Here is a 23,555-nt window from a genome sequence, read left to right as displayed (position 1 = left end):
GGTGGTCCCAGGCACTGACACTCAGCTCCCTGGTTCTGCCTCTGGCTGATGTGAGCAGCTGTCAGCCCAAATGAGGCCTGGACTCTGGAGGTCCTATGACTTGGCCCAGGGTGCACCTGTCTGATAAGAGCAGCTTTACTGTGGTCTCTCTTTATTCCTGCAGGCACCCAGGGATGAGGAAGTGGCCTCGTCAATATGAATGGTTCTTTATGAAGATGAGGATAGAACATATCTGGCTTCAGAAATGGTATGGAGGCGCATCCAATATTTCAAGGGAGGAATATTTCAAAGCAGTTCCCAGAAAGGCCTGATGGAGTGAGAAGAAAGTCCTTTGTGTTTGCACTTAAATGAAAACCTTTTCAGTGATGCAGCCAGACAGCTATTGACCACTGTCTCTTTGTTGAAGGGTTCATAGCAGCCCTGCCATCCCTGCAGCAGAATGAGAGAGGGTGAACAGGGAACTCTATGCTAGATTTGAGATTAAAGTGGTCATTTGCAGATCTCCAATTCACACGGATACTTCACGTAGATAGTCTTTATTCCATTGTATTCAATCCAGACTCACCGATTCAGAAATCATATAATAGCCGGTGGTCAAAATGACATGTTGAGATCATTGTTGTTTCATTGTTTAAGGAAAAAAAAATGCCTGTACCTACAATGTGATTGCTTTGTATTGTGAGAGTATCTTTGTTGCTTGCTCTGCCAAATGCAGTCTTGGTTCTAAGCTCACTGTGACCACGAAGCAGCTGACTGTGCATCACGCAGCCACAATATTGTTTTTAGGGTGAGGGTGGAGGACTGTGTGTCCGTGGATTACTCCTCCTGCTGGTGGATTGCAGATGCATTATTAGGTCATACTGGCTAGAATGCAGCTTTTCTCCCACCATAACATGAAAACAGTATAAGAACATAGGGTGCTTTGTGCATAGCCCTTCTCTATGTAAGCAGTCATGGCAGTCATTAAAGAGAAAGGAATAGCTTTGACATTAAGCTCCCCAGATCCCTGCTGCTCATACTTCTGGCAAGGGTTCCCCTCTCTCATGCATGAACAGGGGCATCCAAAATAAGAAGCTCTCCATTCTGTGGTGGGGAAAGCGGAGAGGGGAGTGGGTGAAGCTGGGAAAGTAAAGGCAGCACGTTACAGAAGGAAGAAAGGAAGCCAGTAACTGAGGGCCCACTGCCTGCCCGGCCCTGGGCCAGGCCCTCAACAGAAGCCATCTCATTTAAGCCCTGCAACCAATGAGATGCACGTCATCATTGGCTCTTACAGACAAGAAAACTAGACTCAGAGAGGCTGAGTCCACATCCCAGACAGCTCACTGCAGACACAGGTGGAGTGGTTCCTACAAGACATCCAGTTTTAACAACAAAAGAGTTATTGAAATGCATGGGTAGAAATTGAACCAGGAAAATCAGTAAAGTGATTGTAAAAAAGAAGGACTAGCTTGCCTGGAGATGATGTTTCTTGCTTTTGGAAAAAAAAAAAAAGTCTCTGAAATTTGATGCTTACTACAGATTTAAAACTTTCTACATATTATATGTAGGAGCTCCTAGTGTTTTTGAGAAATTAGACTGTACCTGTGTACACTTCTAAGGTCTACATGGACCTATGTATATATATCTAAGACCTCTGATCACTAAAACCTATAAAGGGTTGAGCTGTCCCAAGTTTTCTGACTTTCTGTAATGGCTACAAACTTTCTTTGGTAGGTTAGGGAGGTTGTATAACATAAAAAACACATCACTATATGTAGGAAATATACATTTTTCAAGTAAATAAAAGTGTTATTAATGATTGTGAACTTTTGCTTAACAAAATAACATACGATGAGAGCTTGAGTTGTCAAAATATATTTTAATTATCTATTGCTAAAAACATAGTAAGATGCAGAGAATTCTTTATTTGTCATAAGCCAGTCCTCAAAAGAGTTCCTAACAGTGGTGATTTCTAATATATAAGAATAAGGTACTTCTGAGGGAATTTTATATTTTCAGAGTTTAAAATTATTGCTACTCCCAATTTAGAAAAATGGGGAGAAAGCTGGAAGAACAAATGACGTGCTCAAATGTATTGCATAAGTCAACCTCACACCTTAATACTGGGAGCTTCTCTGCCTCCTGATCCTGTCTTGCAGATAAGGTCCCCTGGCTAGGTTTGAGTTTATAGTCAGGTTCCATTTAGCTCATTAAAGGTCACTGCTGCTTCAAAGGACTTCGCCCAGTGGATGCCATTTATAACCACTGATGAATGTTATCAGCTATTTATCCAAATTACAGGAAATGAAACCTGAAAAGGTTGGGTAAGAATAGTGTTGAAAATTCATAGTTTTAAGTTTGATGGTCTCCATTCAGGCAAGTGTGTTTCAGCAAATCTCTAGAAATTTACATTGATTAAAATGTTAGAGGCTGTTCTGGAAGTTCTAGACATGGCAATAAGGCAAGAAAAAGAGATGAAATGCATACAGATCGAAAGAAAAAAAAAGTAGCCCTATTTAGAGATGAGAGGATTGCCTACATAGAAATTCCAAATAATCTATTTTTTTTAAAAAAAACTCTGGAACTAGTAAGTGAGTGCAGCAAGGTCTCAGGACGCAAGATCAGCATACAAAAAAAAAAAGTCAATTGCATTTCTCTATGCTAACGATGAACATGTGGGGAAAAAAACTAAAAACACAATACCATTTGCAATCACTCCAAAGTGAAATACTTCCGTATAAACAAAACTTACCCAGGACCTATGTAGTGAAAATTTTTAAATGCTAAGAAAAGAAATTAATGACCTAAACGAAGAAAGAGAGATACCATGTTCTTCGATTGGAAGATACAAACAGTAAAGATATCAGTTCTCCCCATCTCCATCTCTAGGTTTAATGCAATTCCTATCAAAATCTCAGCAAGGATTTTGTAGACCTATACAAGCTTATTTTAAAAGTTACATGGAAAGGCACAGGCATTGAAATAGCTAAAACAATCTTGTAAAAGCAGAATAAGGTAGGAGAAATCATTCTATTTAATATAGAGTTATGATGTAGCTACAGTATTCAAGAAGTGTGGTATTTGGTGGAGGCATAGAAACACACACTGATGGAACAGAATAGGGAATCTAGAAATAGGCCCACACAAATATGCTCAACTGATTTTCTTTTACAAAAATACAAAACTAATTCAACAGAGGATAGCCTTTTCAATAAGTGTGGAGTAAGTGGACATCCATAGGAAAATAAAATGAACCTTGGACTAAACTGCATACCTTATGCAAAAATTAACTCAGATCATATCTGTAAACATAAAATGTAAAACTATAAAACTATAGGATATAGAAAATCTTTTGGAACTAGGGCTAAGCAAAGGGTTGTTAGACTTGATACCAAAAGCACAATTCATAAAAGAAAATTTGATAAATTAAACTTCATCAGAATTTAAAACATTTGTTCTGCAAAAGACCATGTTAAAAGGCCAAGAAGACAGGCCACATACTGAGAGAAAATATTTCCACACCACATATCCAACAAAAGATTAGTATCTAGAATATATAAAGAACTGTCAAAACTCAACAGTTAAAAAAATTCTAATTAGAAAATGGAGCACATGAACAGACATTTCACTGCAGAGGATATAAAAATGGCAAATAAGCGCATGAAAAGACATGAAAAGACAGCCAACAGCACTAGTCACTAGGGGAACTGCAAACTAATACTACAGTGAGATATCACTACATAGCTACCAAAATTGCTAAAATAAAAAATAATGATAACACCAAACGCTGACAAGGATGCAGATAAACCGGGTCAGTCATACACTAGTGGTGGGAATGTAAAATGGAACAGCCACTCCGCAAAACCGTTTGCCAGTTTCTCATAAAACTAAACATACAACTGCCATACTGACCCTCAATTGCTCCTGGGCATTTATACCAGAGAAATGAAAAGAGGTTCACACAAAAACTTGTGCATGAATGTTCATATCAGTTTTATCCATAATGTTCAAAAACTTGGAGAAATCAGATGGCCTTTAACGGGTGGCTGGTGAAACAGTGGGTGGTGCCTCTATGCCTGGAATACTACTCAGCAATAAAAAAGAACTAATTACTGACATGGGCAACTACTGGGATGAATTCCAGAGAATTGTGCTGAGTGAGCAAAGCCAATCATAAAAGTTTGCACACTGTATGATTCCATTTACGTAACATTTTGAAATGCAAAATTATAGGAATGGAGAATAGATTAGGGGTTGCCAGGGAGGAGTGGGGAGAACAAGAGAGTTGGGCGTAACTATAAAAGGATAGCACAAGAGATCCTTGTGGTGATGGACATATTCAGTATCTTGACCAAATCAATGTGAAAATCCTGGTTGGGATATTGTACTATAGTTTAGCAAGATGTGCCATTGGGGAAAACTGGGTAAAAAGAACACAGGATCTCTGTATTATTTCTTACAACTGCATGTGAATCTACAGTTATCTACAACTATCTCAGAATCTACAATTATCTCTGAGTAAAAAGCTTAACATAAACAAGATTTAGGGCTTAGCTTAATAAAGCATTTATACTCTCTCTCTTATTAGTCCCTAATAAAATGAGGAACTGAGCTATAAGCCAAAACCTAGTACAAAGAGACAGCATTTCATTTGTTAACCATTAATATATCCATTTGCAGAAGAGGTGTAAAATTCTTTAAAATTTTTCTAAATATGTTCAATTTAATGTTAAATGCAAATTAATAAGAATTCAACAAATCTGCTGTATAGATTTTAAGTGAGTCACTTAGGAGGAGAGAACATCTTCAAATTTCTGATATAAACACGTTGAGTAAGCTATAGGTGTATATAAGTATCCAAGTGTGTATATAATGATTCTCCACTGATTTTATAGAGAAGAACTATATTTCCAGTAATCTTCCCCTAAATATTGTGGGAAATAATTCTGTTTTAGTGAATAAGCTAATTAAAGTCTACCCAGACCACCATGTTTTTATTTACAGTGACTATATATATCCATGATTTTGACATAGAGTATAATTCTGATGTTACTTATTTCAATATGCCTTGTATATATTAGCTGTTTATAAGAGAGTCGCTTTTTGGTTGAAAAGTATTTCTAGGCTGAGCAAGGTAGCTCATGCCTGTAATCCAAACACTTTGGGAAGCCAAGGCAGGAGGATCACTTGAGGTCAGGAGTTCAAGACCAGCCTGGGCAACATAGTGAGACCTCATCTCTACAAAAAACGGTTATTAAAAAAAAAAAGCCCAGCATGGTGGTGCACACCTGTAGTTCTAGCTACTCAAGAGGCTGAGGTGGGAGGATTGCTTTGAGGCCAGGAGTTTGACACTGCAGTGAGCTACGATCATGCCACCACATTTGAGTGATAGAGTGAGACTTTGTCTCTTAAAAAAAAAAAAAAAAAGTATTTCTACAATTTTTCCAAAAAGTCTGTATTTACTTAAATAATTGAACTATCAAATACTGTTCTGAAAATAAAACCTCTCTAGGATAATTTATTGATGCTTATTTGATTGCTATAACAGAAAGTCAATTATTGTACAATTTGAATTGTAATGATGTGATTATTTGTCTGTGCCATGTAATGCATGTAAAATGTAAAATCTGTTTTCAAAACTAGATCTATTTAACCAAAGACTATTTCATTCCTGATATGATTTGTGTGCTTGATTAAATGAATTTATGATATTGATATATAGTCCTTTCATGTCATACTACAAATTACCATTACTAGAAGTTCTAAGAAAATAGACACGACTGCAGAGAATCAGAAGTTAACTTTCCAATAGAAAAGAAAGAATTAGGCCAGGTGCGGTAGCTCCCGCCTGTAATCCCAGCACTTTGGGAGGCTGAGGCGGGTGGATCACCTGAGATCTGGAGTTGGAGACCAGCCTGGCCAACATGGTGAAACCCCGTCTCTACTAAAAATACAAAAATTAGCCGGGGGTGGTGGTGGGTACCTGTAATCCCAGCTACTCAGAAGGCTGAGGCAGGAGAATCGGTTCAACTTGGGAGGCAGAGGTTGCAGTGAGCCGAGACTGTGCCATTGCACTCCAGCCTGAGCGACAAGAGCGAAACTCAGTCTCAAAAAAATAAAAAAAAGAAAAAGAAAAGAAAGAATTAGCCAGGTTACTTTTGTTGATTTCTTAAGGCTCTGAGTAAAATGCACCTAATTTGCAGACTCAAAAATGCCAATGTAGCCACGCTTTGGTATTCCCACTCTTGAAAATATTTGCCATTTTCAACATAGTTGTTATTCCTGGATTTCAGGGCTAGGAAAAAGCCCCATCCCACAGATGAACAAACATGCACAAGGGGTCACACATACAAAGTGTGGCAAAAAATGATGTGTGCCCACGAGGTCAACCCTGTGTGACTGTAGCTTCCACAGACCACCTGCCAACACCCTGGCTTCTCCAGGATATTCTTGTCCTCCACTTAGGGTGACAAGCTGGCCTGGTTCACCTAGGAACTGGGAGGTTCCTGGAACGTGGGGCTCTCAGTGGTAAAGTCAGGAAAATACTAGCATACTGAAAGAGGTTGGTACCCCTCCCTTGACGCCACCTCTCAGTCTCCCACATCCTGGGCCACCCCCTGGAGCAGGCCATCTCCAGGGTGACCCACTTCTGACCATGCACTCAGACATCTCCACCCACACTTCTGTCCTTCCAGCCTTTCTCCCCTGCCGCCAGAGCACTTGCTCAGGAAGGTGACCTGGATGGGATTGCAGTGGAGAACACGGCCATGCCCTGCACTCAAGATACGAATGGTTTCTAAACAGTAAGTAAACAAGCACGCTTGGACCCCAGGTCATCATTATGTAGATTCAGTGCCCCATCCCTTCAGCCAGCAGTCTCAACATCCCCACTGTTTTCATCAGAACCACGTGGCAAACTCCAGCCTGGATAAATTAAGCATTCATCTCTGCAGCTGAATAACATTCACAAGGATTGCTTTGGCCTTAAATCCAAGGGCTGCCATCCCTGACTAGGCCCTCCCTGTAGCAGGGCTTTCCCTGCAGCTGTCTCCCACCCTCTCCTATATGCTCCCGGGGAAATGGGCTCTCTCCAATGAGCACTCCCTCAACTCCCTGGAGAATTCTTCCAGTGGCTGCAGCCCCTTCCTCCTCCTGCCTGCCCTGCTGGATGGTTTTCCAGGGCAGGGTTCCCCGGCCTGGATGTGGGCAGGAGCGGGTCCAGACTCATCCCAGGTAGAGACAGGTGTGATGGAAGAAGGGGAAACAAGGGGGCATTTAAGGTGTTTTCTTTTCCTTTTTTTTTTTTCTGAGACGGAGTCTCGCTCTGTCGCCCAGGCTGGAGTGCAGTGGCGCGATCTCAGCTCACTGCAAGCTCCGCCTCCCGGGTTCACGCCATTTTCCTGCCTCAGCCTCCCGAGTAGCTGGGACTACAGGCTCCCGCCACCACGCTCGGCTAGTTTTTTGTATTTTTAGTAGAGACAGGATTTCACCGTGGTAGCCATGATGGTCTCAATCTCCTGACCTCGTGATCCACCCGCCTCGGCCTCCCAAAGTGCTGGGATTACAGGCGTGAGCCACCGCGCCCGGCCTTTTGAGACAGTCTTGCTCTGTCACCCAGGCTGGAGTGCAATGGCGTGATCTTGGCTCACTGCAACCTCTGCCTCCCGGGTTCTAAGCAATTCTGCCTTAGCCTCCGAGTAGCTGGGATAACAGTTGCGCACAACCACACCCGGCTAATTTTATATTTTTAGTAGAGACGGGGTTTCACCATGTTGGTCAGGCTGGTCTCGAACTCCTGACCTCAGGTGATACACCCGCCTCGGCCTCCCAAAGTGTGGGGGTTACAGGCGGGAGCCACTGTGCCCAGCCTTTTAGGGTGTTTTCTAAAAGCAGATAGGGTGGGAAGGAAGGTAGTGCAGGCAGCAGGCGGCTGTGACAGCTGCAGTGGGGGACCTGAGACCACGATCTGGAAGGCCCACCATTGTCCACAGTGAGACATGTGAACGCCCAGTTCCAGAGAGATGACAGCGATGACAAGGCCAGGCTGAAGCTGTGGCAATGGACGGTGGAGGTGACCGGGAACATGGTGGCTGGGGTGAGCCAGATGCTGCAGTCACAGTGAAGGTGAGCAGGAGGGGCGAGACGAGCAGAGAGGAGGGAAGAGGCTGACTGGGAGCCATGCGGGTAGGGGAGGGTGCCACCATCCAGCTTGTCGGCTACTGCTGAGGGCTACTGATGTGAACTTTCAAGGAGCAGGGTTGTTTCGTGTTGCTTTATCGGAGGAGGAATGATCTGCAAAGCATGAACATAGCTTTATAATAGACTAACGTAGCTTGAATCCACTGTTTCTTAGCTTTGTGAATTTCAGGAATGAGTGAATCCTTCGAATCTCAGTTTCGTCCCGTGTAAAATGGGATAATTATTATGCAATGCCTGGCATGCCATAAAGGTTACAGACATGGTGGCATTATAGGACTTCTCATTTGCATATCGTATAGATGACATTTGTCCACGTGTCAGTCGCCTTAGCAAGACTGGGAGCCAGTAAAGGGGCTGATTTTGCACACGGCCATTTATGGCTCCTGGTAGGTGCTCAGCAAATGACTAGAAAGAACGGATGAGTTCGTTTTCTGAGGGCTTTGGGCCGGAGCCCCTGCCCAGGTCTCAGTGGGTAGCCTCATGGACACGCTTGATTTTTTCCTGCTCCCCCGCGACTCCCTCCCTCGCCGTCTTACCCCGCCTCACTGAGGTCTCCCACCCTTCTAACCACTTCCAGATTAGCCCCTGAGCCTCCCGGAGTTTCTGATCAACTCCCGGGTTTGCAAGCCTGGCAATTTTTCACTGCAGCCAAGGAAAAGAACCACTGCGCCCCCTGGTGGCTCCATCTTAGAAACCTCGCCTTTCCCAGAGCCCAGCATCCTGCCAGGAGCTAGGTGCAGACATTAACCTCATCTAGTGTTCACATCCACCCTGCAAGAAAGAAATGCTTCAGTTTTTCACATGGGAAACCTGAGGTTTAGCAAACTCACAGACCTGCGCTCCTGGGCTTCCAGGGCCAGGGAGGAGGCTGAGCAGCTGTTAAACCCATGACTAACTCCAACCTCCTTTCTCTCCTCTCAATGCTTTGGGGGTTTCCAGAACGCAGTCAGACCTATTTTCCCCTCCTTGAGTTTTCCCTCTCTTCCTTCCGTTCTCAGCACCCCACCCTCTCCCTGCTCCCGATAGTGGCTGTCCCTGGCAATGGCCCCAGGCTCAGGGAGGAGCAGCTCCAGCGGACCGAGACCAGGCTCCATCTGCATCCTTCACAAGCAGTGTCTTCCCTTGTCCTCACGGCGACCCTGTGAGGCAAGTCCTCCTATTCTCGCTAATTGCCAACTCAGAAGCTGCCCAGAATCACACAGGTAATAATTGGTCCATTGTGAGCCCAGGTTCATGCTCTCAACTACCACCCAATAGTCTTACCCTGGCGTATTTATGTATATTTTGGTATTCTATTGTGATTGAAATTTTGATTTTAATTCAATGATACTTACAAGAACCATAACTTCAGTGTGGACTCATGATGGCCTCTAGCCAGGCTGGGGAGCTTTGGCCCCGCCCCGGCTCCGCCCCTTCCTTTCTTGGGTCTTTTGCTTTGTCGTACCTACCAACCTCTCTATAGCGAATCCCCTGGATTAAACCTCTCTCTGTTTGAAATAGGGTGTTTGATTTCCTGATTGGACGCTGACTGACATGCCTCCTAACAGACATTTTCAGGGCACTGATCTCTTAGTTTCTCATGGAATGAAGGCATTTGTTCTATCATAACCACATTTCACATTTCCTGTGTCATCTTATTATATTTTACTTCTGAAACCAGGCTCTGGATCTGTCTTAGTATGAAAGCCATTCATCTTTAATAGATCCTTTTTTTTTTTTTTTTTTGAGACAAAATCTGGTTCTGTCGCCCAGGCTGGAGTGCAATGGTGCGATCTCGGCTCACTGCAACTTCCGCCTCCCAGGTTCAAGCGATTCTCGTGCCTCAGCCTCTGGAGTAGCTGGGATTACAGGCACCCACCACCACGCCCGGCTAATTTTTGTATTTTTAGTAGAGCCGGGTTTCGCTATGTTGGCCAGGCTGGTCTGAAGCTCCTGACCTCCAGTGATCCGTCAGCCTCGTGCTGGGATTACAGGCGTGAGCCACCGCAGCTGGCCAAGATACTTTTGAAAGAATCATGTAGTTGACCTAAAAGTGTTTGGGTACAAAAAAAAAAAAAAAAAAGTATGAATGTTTTGGGTTTTTTGTTTGGTTTTTAACAGAAAATTTTTTTATTGTATTCATCAGTGGTGTACTATATTCTGCAAAAGCAGCTGGTGATATTTTTATAAAGACCCAAGCAATTCTCCTTCCAGACATTTTATTGAGAAAGTAAAAATCAAGTCAGATTGAGAAAGGAAAAATCTTCCCTGCTATGATCAGGCTAGCCTAACACAGACAAAGGCTGCTGCAAAGTTAACTGGAAACAATGTTTGTCCCAGGGTCATGCATTACATCTGTAAAATGTCACAAACCCAGTTTTGAGTGATTTCTGCTTTCTGCCTCAGTGAGAAACCTTGTTCTGAAGTCTTACACACTCAGAAACTTAGCTGCTTAAAATCAAATCAGTAAAAATGAAATGTTCCACTTTTGCCTGGAGGATCCAAGTCTTTTAACATAGAGAAGCAGCCTCAATCTCCCACTCAGATGCAGGCTGCAGACAAGGGCTTCTAAACAACACAGCAAAGCTATCTTAACTTCCTAATTTCCAAGAAACAGAGAACTTTGCAGTTTAGGCCCAGTGCTGAACCCTAACCCACAACCTGTTTGCCTGGACTCCATCAAAACATTGCTTCATTTAAATTTTACCTAAGGGCCTCCCTTCCCCCAAATCACATAACCTTATCTCTTCTTTCTTTGGTGAAATGCCCAGTAGTTCCACTGACATGCAGTCTCCCTCATTTCCAAGAGCCAATAAGCCTGATTTCATTGGACTTCTGTCCTATCCATCAGATCTGTCCTGATGGCCTTTGGCTAGGACAGTATCCACAGACCTAAATGCTCGCACTTCATAACCAGGGCACCCCACAAACCTTCCTAGCCACCAGGAAAGCCAAGTGATTATTCAGAGTTGTTTGATGAGCATGCAAACAGAAGGTATTATTCACCCAAATTCAGAAACAGGCAAGTAACTTCATCTTTATTTTCCAACAGACAATGAAGACAAGTTGCTCTCATAATCCAGACGTAGTGCCTCTCTCCCGCTAGGAGACAGGGATGGGGAAATGCTTAATATCACTGATGAAGCTGTATTTCAAGACATTGTACTATAAGCCATAAGATACTCTATCTCCAACAATGTTGATTTAATTATAACTACTCATTATAACTACTCATTAAGTCCCGGGATGTCCTGCCATGGCAACCAACAATTTCCAAACACTCTGCTTAAGTAATCTAGATTATATCTAACTGTTTTCATTATCTATTGCTGTGTAACAAATTACCCCCAAAAATGTAACAGCTTAAAACAACAAACATGTATTACATCATATAGTTTCTAAGGCCAGCAATGCATATTATGCACACTGCTAGAATTTTTAGGGAGTTCAAATCCAGGTAAAAATAAATGTGATACCGTAATGCCTAACCTTGTTTTTTTACGAACCCTATTTTCAAATTTCCCTTTTTGCCTCCTTAATTACCTAGCCTTGTTTCTCATATGAGTAAGACTCTCCCTTAGCTGGGAAAGCCGGACAAACTCCATTTGGCCCCTTGATTTACAAGACATTAAGGGCTCCTTACCCAACCCCCTTCCTCAAGGAGTTAACCTGTGTAAGCAGATCCTCAGCATTTCAAAGGAGCCCAATTAACTGATAAGGTACTGGAATGAACAACATGTATGAAGTTCCCAGGATTTTGCTCAAAAGATAACAACATAAAGCCTTGAGTCTGTGTCCAGCATAGCATCCATATCTAACTCTAACAAAGGATTTAGAGCCCTGCACCTGGTTCCGTTGCCTTTTTTGTAACCATTTGTCTTTTAAATTGTTTATCTCTCTGTAACCATTTGTTTTTTGATTCTTGCATGTTTTTACTTCTGTAGAATTATTGCATTTGAGCCCCCCTCCCCTACCTAAACCAAGGTATAAAAGTTAATCAAGCCCCTTCCTCAGGGCCGAGGGAATTTTGAGTGTTAGCCGTCTCTTTGGCCGCCGGCTTAAATAAAGGACTCTTAATTCGTCTCAAAGTGTGGCGTTTTCTCTAACTTGCTTGGGTATAACAATACTATTCCTTATTTAATGAAGATATTATCTACTTCAGTAAGTTCATATGAATGCAAACTTGTGGAAGATTTTGTTGTTGTGTGTTTTAGTGTAACAGCATATTCATGTTCCTCAGGTTAGTAATACAAATAGAATTTATGTTAGGCTCCGATGAAACAGGAGAATTCCCTGATTCCCCTCATAGGACATGTGACAGGGGTGTCGCCTGCTCAGTTGTCCTGCAGCTCAAACCCCTAAAGACAGCATGCAGATGGGCAGGTGCAGAGGCCCACCCAAGCCCTTTTGGGCTCTGGCCCCGGCCCCACAGCAGCATCTAAGGATGGGTGTCTTCAACTCCTAATGCCCAAGTGGGCGTGTGTTACCAAGCTCTTTTAGATTTGCCGTCTGCAGATGGCTTGTGTGTTCATCAGCTCAACAGACCCCCTGCCTTATCGCAAGGGGGATATCCACTTCCATGATCCGATCACCTGCCGCTAGGCCCCTCCTCCAGCACTAAAGATCGGAGGGAGGTGGGGGGGTCAGCCCCCCCCCCCCCCCCCCGGCCAGCCGCCCCGTCGGGGAGGTGAGGGGCGCCTCTGCCTGGCCGCCCCTACTGGGAAGTGAGGAGCCCCTCTGCCCGGCCAGCCGCCCCGTCCGGGAGGGAGGTGGGGGTTCAGCCCCCCACCCGGCTAGCCGCCCCGTCCGGGAGGTGAGGGGCGCCTCTGCCCGGCCGCCCCTACTGGGAGGTGAGGAGCCCCTCTGCCCGGCCACCACCCCGTCTGGGAGGTGTACCCAACAGCTCATTGAGAACGGGCCATGATGACAATGGCGGTTTCGTGGAATAGAAAGGGGGGAAAGGTGGGGAAAAGATTGAGAAATCGGATGGTTGCTGTGTCTGTGTAGAGGGAGGTAGACATGGGAGGCTTTTCATTTTGTTCTGTACTAAGAATAATTCTTCTGCCTTGGGATCCTGTTGATCTATGACCTTACCCCCAACCCTGTGCTCTCTGAAACATGTGCTGTGTCCACTCAGCGTTAAATGGATTAAGGGCGGTGCAAGATGTGCTTTGTTAAGCAGATGCTTGAAGGCAGCATGCTCGTTAAGAGTCATCACCACTCCCTAATCTCAAGTACCCAGGGACACAAACACTGCGGAAGGCCGCAGGGACCTCTGCCTAGGAAAACCAGAGACCTTTGTTCACTTGTTTATCTGCTGACCTTCCTTCCACTATTGTCCTATGACCCTGCCAAATCCCCCTCTGCGAGAAACACCCAAGAATGATCAATAAAAAATAAAATTAAATTAAAAAAAAAAAAGATCAGAATTCAACATGAGATTTGGGTGGGGACACACAGCCAAACCATATCAGGGGTCTTGTTATTTTGCCCAGGCTGGTCTCAAACTCCTGGGCTCAAGCAATCTTCCTGCCTCAGCCTCCCACATAGCTGGGATTACAGGTGTGCACCACCACTCCAGGCTCTTATTTTCATAACATTTATTATAGTCAGCTTCTCTATACAGTATTTAGGTTGCTAGTTGGAACTAATATAATCTAGTGTTTAGCATGCACATTGATATCTTAGTTCAAAGAATTGCTCTTTTCTGATTCCAAAAGCTAACTATCTGGGTAGTTATAGGATCTGAGTATTAATTTTATGACTCACAGGAATGGCAGGAAGAAATGAAAAAAATGCCTAGTGAACAGGCTTGCCAGGGGAAGGGGAAAACTAAACCAGAAATACCGACTCTGAGATATAGCCCAAGAAAATGATTAGATTTCAAAGACAGAGATTAAATCCCAAAGCCCCCCAGGCAAAAATATTAGATAACTTAGAAAAGCAAGATAATTAGTCTGGAATCAAACATTTCAAAGCCAAAATACAAACAAAGCAACAATGGGCATTATTTAAAAAAAAAAATGAAAGTATGATCCAAGGATTTTATACCCAAACTGTCCTTTAAATATCAAGGCTAAAGAAGCATAGTTTTCACCAGATAATAACTGAGAGAAATCTGTACCTATCTACCTTTCTTGAAGAATCTACTAGAGAATCACTGTTTTTTGCTTGTTTGTTTGTTTGTTGTTTTCTGTTTTGAGACAGAGTCTCGCTCTTGTCACCCAGGCTGGAGTACAATGGCGCAATCTCAGCTCACTGCAACCTCCACCTCCTGGGGTTCAAGCGATTCTCCTGCCTCAGCCTCTGGAATAGCTGGGATTACAGGCGTGCGCTACCATGACCAGCTGATTTTTTGTATTTTTAGTAGAGACAGAGTTTCACCATGTTGGCCAGGCTGGTCTCGAACTCCTGACCTCAGGTGATCCACCTGCCTCGGCCTCCCAAAGTGCTCGGATTACAGGCATGAGCCATCGCACCTGGCCAAGAATCACTGTTATCTAACCAAATGATGACGGGGAAAACTTTAGCAATCAGACTGATGGTGAGCATTTAAGAACATAGAAGTATACATCTAAGATTAAAACAAAAATGAGACAAATGTGGAAGACTAATGTACAAATGTTATATGTTATGACAAAGTTGAAATAAGACAAGTAACATATGGGAGAAGGGAGTGAGAGTGAGGAAAATAGAATTAGCTCCTTGAGTCCAGGCATGGTGGCTCATGCCTGTAATCCCAGCACTTTGGGCGGCCAAGGTGAGCGGATCACTTGAGGTCAGGAGTTCGAGACCAGCCTGGCCAGCATGGTGAAACCCATCTCTACTAAAATTACAAAAAATTACCTGGGCATAGTGGTGCATGCCTGTAATCCCAGCTACTGGGGAGGCTGAGGCAAAAGAATCGCTTGAACCCAGGAGGTGGAGGTTGCAGTGAGCCGAGATTGCACCACTGCACTCCAGCCTGGGTGACAGAGCAAGACTCCATCTCAAAAAAAAAAAAAAAAAAAAAAAAAGAAGATACTGATTTTAAAAAATAAACCAGATAGTAAAAATTAAGCAAGGAAACAGGGGAGCAAGTGAATTTTAAAATGTACAAGGGGGCCAGGTGTGGTGGCTCATGCCTGTAATCCCAGAACTTTGGGAGGCTAAGGCAGGAAGATCACTTGAGCCCAGAGGTTCGAGACCAACCTGGGCAACATAGTGAGACCTCATCTCTACAAAAAAATTAAAAAGTTAGCCAGCATGGTGGCGTGTGCCTGTGGTCCCAGCTACTTGGGAGGCTGTGCTGAGACCTCAGCTTTAGCTCATTGAGAACAGTTTCAGAATTCTGACCTCCAAAACTGTAGGACAATAAATCTGTGTCATTTTTAGCCATTGATTTTGTGGTCATTTGTTACAGAAGCAGTAGGAAATGAGTGCAGTACATTTTTTTTTTTTTAGACGGAGTCTCGCCCTGTGGCCCAGGCTGGAGGGCAGTGGCACGATCTCGGCTCACTGCAACCTCTGTCTCCCAGGTTCAAGAGATCCTCCCACCTCAGCCTCCTGAGTAGCTGGAATTACAGGTGTGTGCCACCATGCCCGGCTAATTTTTGTATTCTTAGTAGAGACAAGGTTTTGCCATGTTGGTCAGGCTGGTCTCAAACTCCTGACCTAAGATGATCCACCTGCCTTGACCTCCCAAACTGCTGGGATTACAGGCATAAGCCACCATACCTGGCCAAGTGCAGTAGATATTGATGACAAATTCGTTCTCATGAAAAATGAATAAAAGCTGGAGGATAGGATCCAGTTAACAACAAAACTCAGTTCACATGAATAAATTAGACCTTGCTCAATTCAATTCAATAAGATGCCCTGTAAGATTTTTTAAAATAATAATGCTAATTGACTTTTATTATTATTATTTTTTTCTTCGGAGACAGGGTCTCACTTTGTCACCCAGGCTGGAGTGCAGCAGCCTAATCACACCTCACTGCAGCCTTGACTTCCCCTAGCTTAAGTGATCCTCCCACCTCAGCGTCCCCAGTAGCTAGGAGTACAGGTGTGTGCCGCCACACTCAGCTAATTTCTGCACTTTTTTAATAGAAATAGTTTTTGTTTGTTTGTTTGTTTTTTGAGACAGAGTCTCCTGCTGTTGCCAGGCTGGAGTGCAGTGGTGCAGTCTCGGCTCACTGCAACCTCTGTCTCCCAGGTTCAAGCTATTCTCCTGCCCCAGCCTCCCGAGTAGCTGGGACTACAGGCGCGTGCCACCACGCCCAGCTAATTTTTGTGGTTTTAACAGAGACAGGGTTTCACCATGTTGGCCAGGATGGTCTCGATCTATTGACCTCGTGATCCGCCTGCCTCGGCCTCCCAAAGTGCTGGGATTACAGGCATGAGCCCCCGTGCCCGGCCGAGATAGGTTTTCACCATGTTGCCCAGGCTGGTCTCAAACTCCTGGACTCAAGCAGTCTGTCCACTTTGACCTCCCAAACTGCTAGGATTACAAGCTGACTTTTATTCTTTATGCCAGAGGCCTAAATAGTAAAAATGGGGAGAAATGAGACAAAGTCTGATGTAGCCAGGATCCCCATATACAATAAAAAGAGCTCTTCTTGCTATAAATTGGCATCACTACTATAAAAATGTGATTTTTTTGATAAAACAAAACAGGACTATCTGTTTTGAAATTCACAACCTAGATTAAAGATAAAATACAAAGTAAAAAGGATATATTCTTCCAATACATGAGAATTTAAATTTCCAAACAAACTTATAATGATGGTTCTCATAATTTGTCATTAGGAAATCATTAACAACATATGAGGAAGAGCAATGCTAATTCTGGTAGACATTTGTTTTCTTCTAAATAGCTTTATTTTGTAAAAAGAACAATCGGCTATATATAAAGGCGAGAATTGTGAAAAATAAAAATATAATTTATTATTTCATTGTAACTATCTTTTTTTTTTTTTTTTTTTTTGAGACAGAGTCTCGCTCTGTCACCCAGGCTAGAGTGCAAGGGCATGATCTCGGTTCACCACAACTTCTGCCTCCCGGGATCAAGCGATTCTTGTGCCTCGCCCTCCGGAGTAGCTGGGATTACAGGCGTGCACCAACACACCTGGCTAATTTCTGTATTTTCAGTAGTGTTGGGGTTTTACCATGTTGCCCAGGCTGGTCTTGAACTCCTGACCTCAGGTGATCCACCCGCCTCAGCCTCCCAAAGTGTTAGGATTACAGGTATGAGCCACCAAACCCGGCCCATTGTAATTATTTTAAGAAATCTTTGCAGAGTTTAGTTCTTTTCCAAAGTCCCTTTATAATGATTTCATGCAAGTTAAAAATAGGCAACATTTCTGAGTGCTCATAAAAAAGTGTCCTGAGACTTTTGTGCATTTTTCATAGTTGATCCTTTTGAAGTAGTTAGGTTAAGTAACCAGTGCAGTAAGTAACCAGCACACATTTGTAATCCCAGCACTTTGGGAGGCTGAGGAGGGCGGATCACCTGAGGTTGGGAGTTCAAGACCAGCCTGGCCAACATGGTGAAACTCCATCTCTACTACAAATACAAAAAATTAGGCAGCAGCACGCACCTGTAGTCCCAGCTACTCGGGAGGCTGAGGCATGAGAATTGCTTGAACCTGGGAGGCAGAGGTTGCAGGCCGAGATCATACCACTGCACTCCAGTTTGGGCAACAGAGCAAAACTCTGTTTCAGGAAAAAAAAAAAAAAAAGTAACCAGTGCAAGTGCGTCCTTCACATCTTGTTTCATCTATTATGCGATTAAAAATCATAAACTTTACTGAAAATAAAAACTGCCATGATCTAAAAGCTATCAAATGGTTCTGGGTATAAAGATAAGCTGACGCAGGCAGTAAGAAATCTTTTAAGCATTCTTCAGTCTGGTGAAATTACAGCTAAATAAGTTTTTCAATGTGAAAAAGACACTTAAATAATTTTTACTCAAGTAAAATTCACATAAGAGAAAATTACCCATTTTGAAGTGTACAATTCAGTAGCATTTGGTACATTCACAGTATTGTGCAGCCAAAAATGGTCTTTTTAAACACCTTTATTTTCACAGACCATTAAGCACAGTTATCCACCAAATATTAATACATGATTTCTATAAAGACTTCAATTGTTTCAGCTAAAAGAGGCCAAATATCAAACAGCTATCTTACAGTGACAATTCTTTGTCTTTTCTGATGCTGACAAAGACTTTCAACTCTTTTCAGTAGAAAAAGTCAACAGAAATCAAAGGTGCTGTTAACGTTGCTGCTGAGAAAAAACTGATGCTCTCTTTACACATTTGAAAAAGTCAGGAAAGCTCAATGACCTACAGGGTGGGTAATGTTCCACAGGCTTTCTGAGAGAGAACACTCAGAATTTCCAGAGTAAATTTGATAGGTTTTAAGTGACTTTAGCAGTAATGATTACATGCTGGCATTTGTATTTTTTAGTACTGTGTAGTTTAGTCTTGTATAGTTCCTTGGTTAATTAGCAGCTTCAAATATTAGACTCAAATAGCTGGAAAAGCTGGCCGGGCCCGATGGCACGTGCCTGTAATCCCAACACTTTGGGGGGCCGAGGTGGGAGGATCACCTGAGGTCAGGAGTTTGAGACTAGCCTGGCCAACATGGTAAAACCCCATCTCTACTAAAAATGCAAAAATTAGCCAGGTGTGGTGGCAGGTGCCTGTAATCCCATCTACTCAGGAGGGTGAGGCAGGAGAATTGCTTGAACCTGCAAGACGGAGGTTGCAGTGAGCCAAGATTGCATCATTGCACTCCAGCTTGGGTGACAAAAACAAAACTCTGTTTCAAAAAAAAAAGCCAGTTAAATGGTTCATTTGAAGATAAACATTCTTAAACACTTATTAGATTTCACCTATTTAAAAAGTGCAATTTCTCCCTTCCTACCTTTGGAGCTCCCACCAGTACCTCCTGTTGGTAGAATCTAACAGTAAGTCTGCTGGCAAGAGAGCCTGGGACACCCAGATCCCACACCCAAGAGAATTTGCAAACTCCCAGCCTTAACACCGCAGAGCCAAGTAGAAAAGATCCACTGTGGCTGTAGGAGACAATTGGCCAATAAAGGGGAAAACCCACTGCTTTGACTACTCAGCACCTGCACCCTTCAAGGCACAGACAGCTAAAAGAGCTAACAAGCCAAACGCTCTGCCTTACAAGATGCAGTTATACTTTGCAGAAATAAAAATACTCTCACTTTCCCCCTGAAAAGGGGAAACCGGACGTCCCATCAGCCGCTGTATCCTACTCTGGGTAATATGAGTTCCTGCCTCGGTATTCTGTAAACTGAAGACCAAATTGTAAAGTTAGCCGCCACCCGCACTCGTATCAAGGGAGACCATCTCGTTGGCCACTTCTCCATCCAGGAAGCTGGGTCTAAGATTTCCTTGTAGGCCGGGCGCCGAGGCTCACACCTGTAATCCCAGGATTTTGGGAGGCCGAGGCAGGCAGATCACGAGGTCAGGAGATCGAGACCATCCTGGCTAACACAGTGAAACCCCGTCTCTACTAAGAATTCAAAAAAAAATTAGCCAGGCGCAGTGGCGGGCACTTGTAGTCCCAGCTACTCGGGAGGCTGAGGCAGGAGAATGGCGTGAACCCGGGAGGCGGAGCTTGCAGTGAGCCGAGATCGCACCACTGCACTCCAGCCTGGGCTACAGAGCGAGACTCCGTCTCAAAAAAAAAAAAAAAAAAAAAAAGATTTGCTTCTTGGGTTTCAGGGATGTTCTACAGCTGTGCCCATTTTGTAAACTAAGCCCAAGTTTTGTTTGGGTTTTTCCTCAATGAACTGATCACAGAAAACTCCCCATAAGAATGGAAAACTCCCCATGAGAACTAGGTTATGTGGGCCCTAACACATCATCTCACAACCCTTAGAGGCTTCCTGATCTAAATCCTGGTGAAATAAACGACATCTATTTTTCATCTAAGTGCTTGCACCATTGGGCTCTTACATAGTTACTGTAATGAAGCGGGTTCAGAAATCATACCTTTACATCAGCTGGGAAAAGGGGGACTAATTCAGGAATTTCCTTAAAACACCCAGAGCCTACCTGAGAAGTAATGAGAACCCAAATGAGCATCTACAGAAGGAGCAGGATTAAAAAAAAAGAAAAATAAATAAAAACAAATAAGCATCAAGAAAACCAAAACACCACCGAATTAGACTTGGAGAAAATTAGACCTTCTTTCCCATTCCTATCCATTCATTCATTGCTTCTTTTTTTTATCTTATTTTTTAAACACGTTTATTCCTGTGTTCTGACATTTATCAAGCATCTACTCTATGCCAAATGCACAGTAGATGCAGTTGTGAGCCAAACAAATCCCATGCCCTCAAGGAGCCTCTGTCGCAGCAGAATGTGCTGCATTTAGCAGACCTGCCACTCACTAGCCACGTGGTTACTCAGGACTTTCTGCGCCTCAGTTTTCTCACCCGTAAAATGGGTCAACATGGTGCCTCAGGTTGTTACGAGGATTAAATGAGTTCATGCATATAAAGTGCTTAGAACACGGCCTGCCACATCGTAAGCACAGAGGAAATGTGAGTTTGTCTTACATTCTATTTTCTATCCACAATTTCTCACAGAAAGAAAATTTGAGGAGGGAATGAGTAGCTATTAGGAGGCAGGGAAGCCAACATCTTCATGCTAGAGACATGGACAAGGAAGCCCAGGTACCACAGAGTATAAATGGTGGGATGCAGATCATCTAAGGCCAGGGTAAGCTTTCTGAGGAGTGGTTTGGGAGATCCTAGCATGGCACTGCTGAGTCTGGCAGATGGACTATATGTGCTAACCCGACACTCCTTACCTATGTAATTCTGGGCAAGCTTTATTTACCCCTGGGGAGAAGGAGGACGATCTTGCGAGCTGAAGTTCCTGGCTTCTGAAGGGCAGAAGCAGAGCAACTAGGTTTACACAGAAGCACAGGGAGTGGCGCTTCAGGGTTATGGCCCCTGCCTGATTCTTCAACAATTTCCAGTTTTGTGCTGCTCCAGTTCAGGTTCTGAGAGAGGGCCCTGCTTTGCACTACACTGAGTTACTTACCCAACCTTTGACCAAAAGAAAAGGAAGCACTTGAGTGCTATTCATCAAAACTAGTCCTGTGTGGAAGACTATTTCCACAAAGCAAAATAGTCACGCTCGTACCAGAAGAAAAGGAAATAGGCCTGGCCAGGAACGCCTTAGCAGACACCCAGCACGCTGAGCTCACCCGCCTGGTCCTGCCGGCGGGGGTGGGGAGACTTGCAAATGGGCTGAACAAAGGCTACATTCTCCCACTGATCTCAGAGTAGGTTCAGAGAGCAGGGCTCCAAGGCTGGTGGGGCAGCCCAGCCCTCCTCAGCTTGGTCAGTCTCTGCTTCCAGGCCAACTACTCTAGGAATATCTATTTCTCAGTCAGAGGGAAGGGAAATTGGGTGTGCAGACATATTTGCTTGTTTGCTAATGATGTTTTGCTGATTTCCAAATGCATAAGCCTATACAGTAGCTACAGCAATGCTACGGAAACTCTCACCTGCCATCAGCCTCTCTCGGCCTCTGGGCTCTGATGCAAAGGTTCTACGTCCGTCCAAGTCCTCCAAGAAGCAGACTCCAGGATGGAATGAATAGGGCAAGGATTTTATTATGCCTGTGAGAGATAACAGAGAGGAAGCTGGGAAAGGTTGAGAGCAACATTAGACCCCATGCAAGTCTGACTTGAGTGAAGGAGAAAGGGAAGAAAGACTAGCTGGAGGTGTCCTAGACCCTTATGTAAACTAAAGAAACTTCCACAAGGCCAAAGGAAAGCCCTCAAGACAAAGCTGGCCATCAGAAGAAGTCCCCATCTTCCAAGAACTGCCTTAAAATGCCTGGTTAAAGTGCCCAGTCCTTGACTTAGAGTAGCCAGCAGCCCTGGTCATTTATGCCCCTGTAGTTTGAGGTCTATAAGATGCATTCTATGAGCACAGCAAGTTCAAAGTCACTTAACCTTAAGGGTGTATTCTGCCCAGAAATATGAAATTCTGAGAATTTAGGTCTGTAGACTACAAATATTCATATAACATATAAACGATAATTGATTTCATTTTATGCCTTCCTTATGGGGTCTCTGCTGTTTTTTGTTTTTTGTTTGTTTTTGTTTTGAGAGAAGCACCTATCTTTTGCTAAAATACAAGATATTTATGAATAGGAGCTCTAGGTTCTATATTTCTTGACTTCAGCCTCAGCAATGTAGAAAGGTAGTTTCTGGAAGAAGTATAATTACAGAAAATTGCCTCTGATCCTGATGCTGATGCCCAGCTGTGCAGCTTTAGAACTTGTTTTATTAACTCGCCCATGAGTTACTATTGCCTCCCATGAACTGAGTTCACACGACTGGTTTATACACCATCATCACAATTTATTAATGTTAAAAGCAGATAAAATCTTTGTAGCGCACCACGATTGTGGCCTTGATGTTACACCTGTTAGATTTTCAGGCAGCCAAATTATAGCTCAAGATTGCAAGATAAGCATGGCGACATACGAAAGAGGGTGGAGGGCTTTTATGCATCTCCTCTGTGGCCTAGGCCAGGCAGGGTGAGCTTCAGGGTGAGCTTCTGCAGGCAAGAGGAGAGGGATGCAAGGTTCTGGGGCCTTCTGTCTGGCAGGTGCTGACAGGGTACTGACTCAGCCTTAGTAATAACACTGCCTCTCTCCTTCTAATATCTCCTTCTGCAGTTAACGAGAACTTTGATCTTGCTGCACAATTCATTTGTTTATTCAATAAATATGTGTTAAGTATGAGTGTGGTTAATTGTCTTGGGTATTGGGAACACAGTGATGAATAAGGTATGAGCCTCCTTTTTATTTGCAGCAATAATGTGAAATATCCAGATGGCTGACTAGATTGTATCTCAGGGAGACCCCACCATCTGCTTCCTCTGATTCATGGGGGTAATGGCACCAGTGGTTTTTACTGCACGTTCTGGAATTTAGACTCAGTGGAGTTCTCAGAGGTCTTCAGAAATCTGTTTACCCATTTCTGGTGGACTCTTTGTCTCATTCCTAGCAGCTGTTTTGCTCCTTCCCTTATTCTGTAATCCCAACACTTGCCCCATCTTAGTTTCTGGTGACCTCACTTCCTATTCTTTTGAGAAGAGAAGAGTCACTTGCCCAGAACGATTTCAGCTTCCTGCCTCTGCACGTCAAAAATGTGTGTCCACACTGACCTTCTCATCCTTCTCCCTGTGTCAAAAAAGGAAATACATTTCCTTCCTCCCAGCGTTACCTCTGTACATCAACCCCACCCTTTTAGCTCATTTTGCAAACTTGTTCCCACAACCACTTCCTCTACTCTGCAGCCTCAATCTTCCCTTACCCCTGGTTCCTTCTCTTCAGCTGACAAACATTACTGTCT

At 43.7% G+C, this 23,555-nt stretch overlaps 1 protein-coding gene across 1 annotated transcript in view; it reads left to right on the top strand.

Annotated features, from left to right (window-relative positions):
- Positions 1-5,694, top strand: part of CREG2 (cellular repressor of E1A stimulated genes 2) — a 41,874-nt gene extending 36,180 nt beyond the window's left edge. Inside the window, exon 4 of the mRNA XM_019020615.4 lies at positions 164-5,694. Coding sequence (XP_018876160.2) covers positions 164-311 — 148 coding nt within the window. The 3' untranslated portion in view covers positions 312-5,694. The remainder of the gene's footprint in view (positions 1-163) is intronic.
- The last annotated feature ends 17,861 nt before the right edge of the window (positions 5,695-23,555 follow it).

This window comes from Gorilla gorilla, chromosome 12, assembly GCF_029281585.2.
Source record: "Gorilla gorilla gorilla isolate KB3781 chromosome 12, NHGRI_mGorGor1-v2.1_pri, whole genome shotgun sequence".
Taxonomy (NCBI): Eukaryota; Metazoa; Chordata; class Mammalia; order Primates; family Hominidae; genus Gorilla; species Gorilla gorilla.
Note: the sequence above shows the minus strand (reverse complement) of the source record. Positions and strands in the feature narration are given on the sequence as shown.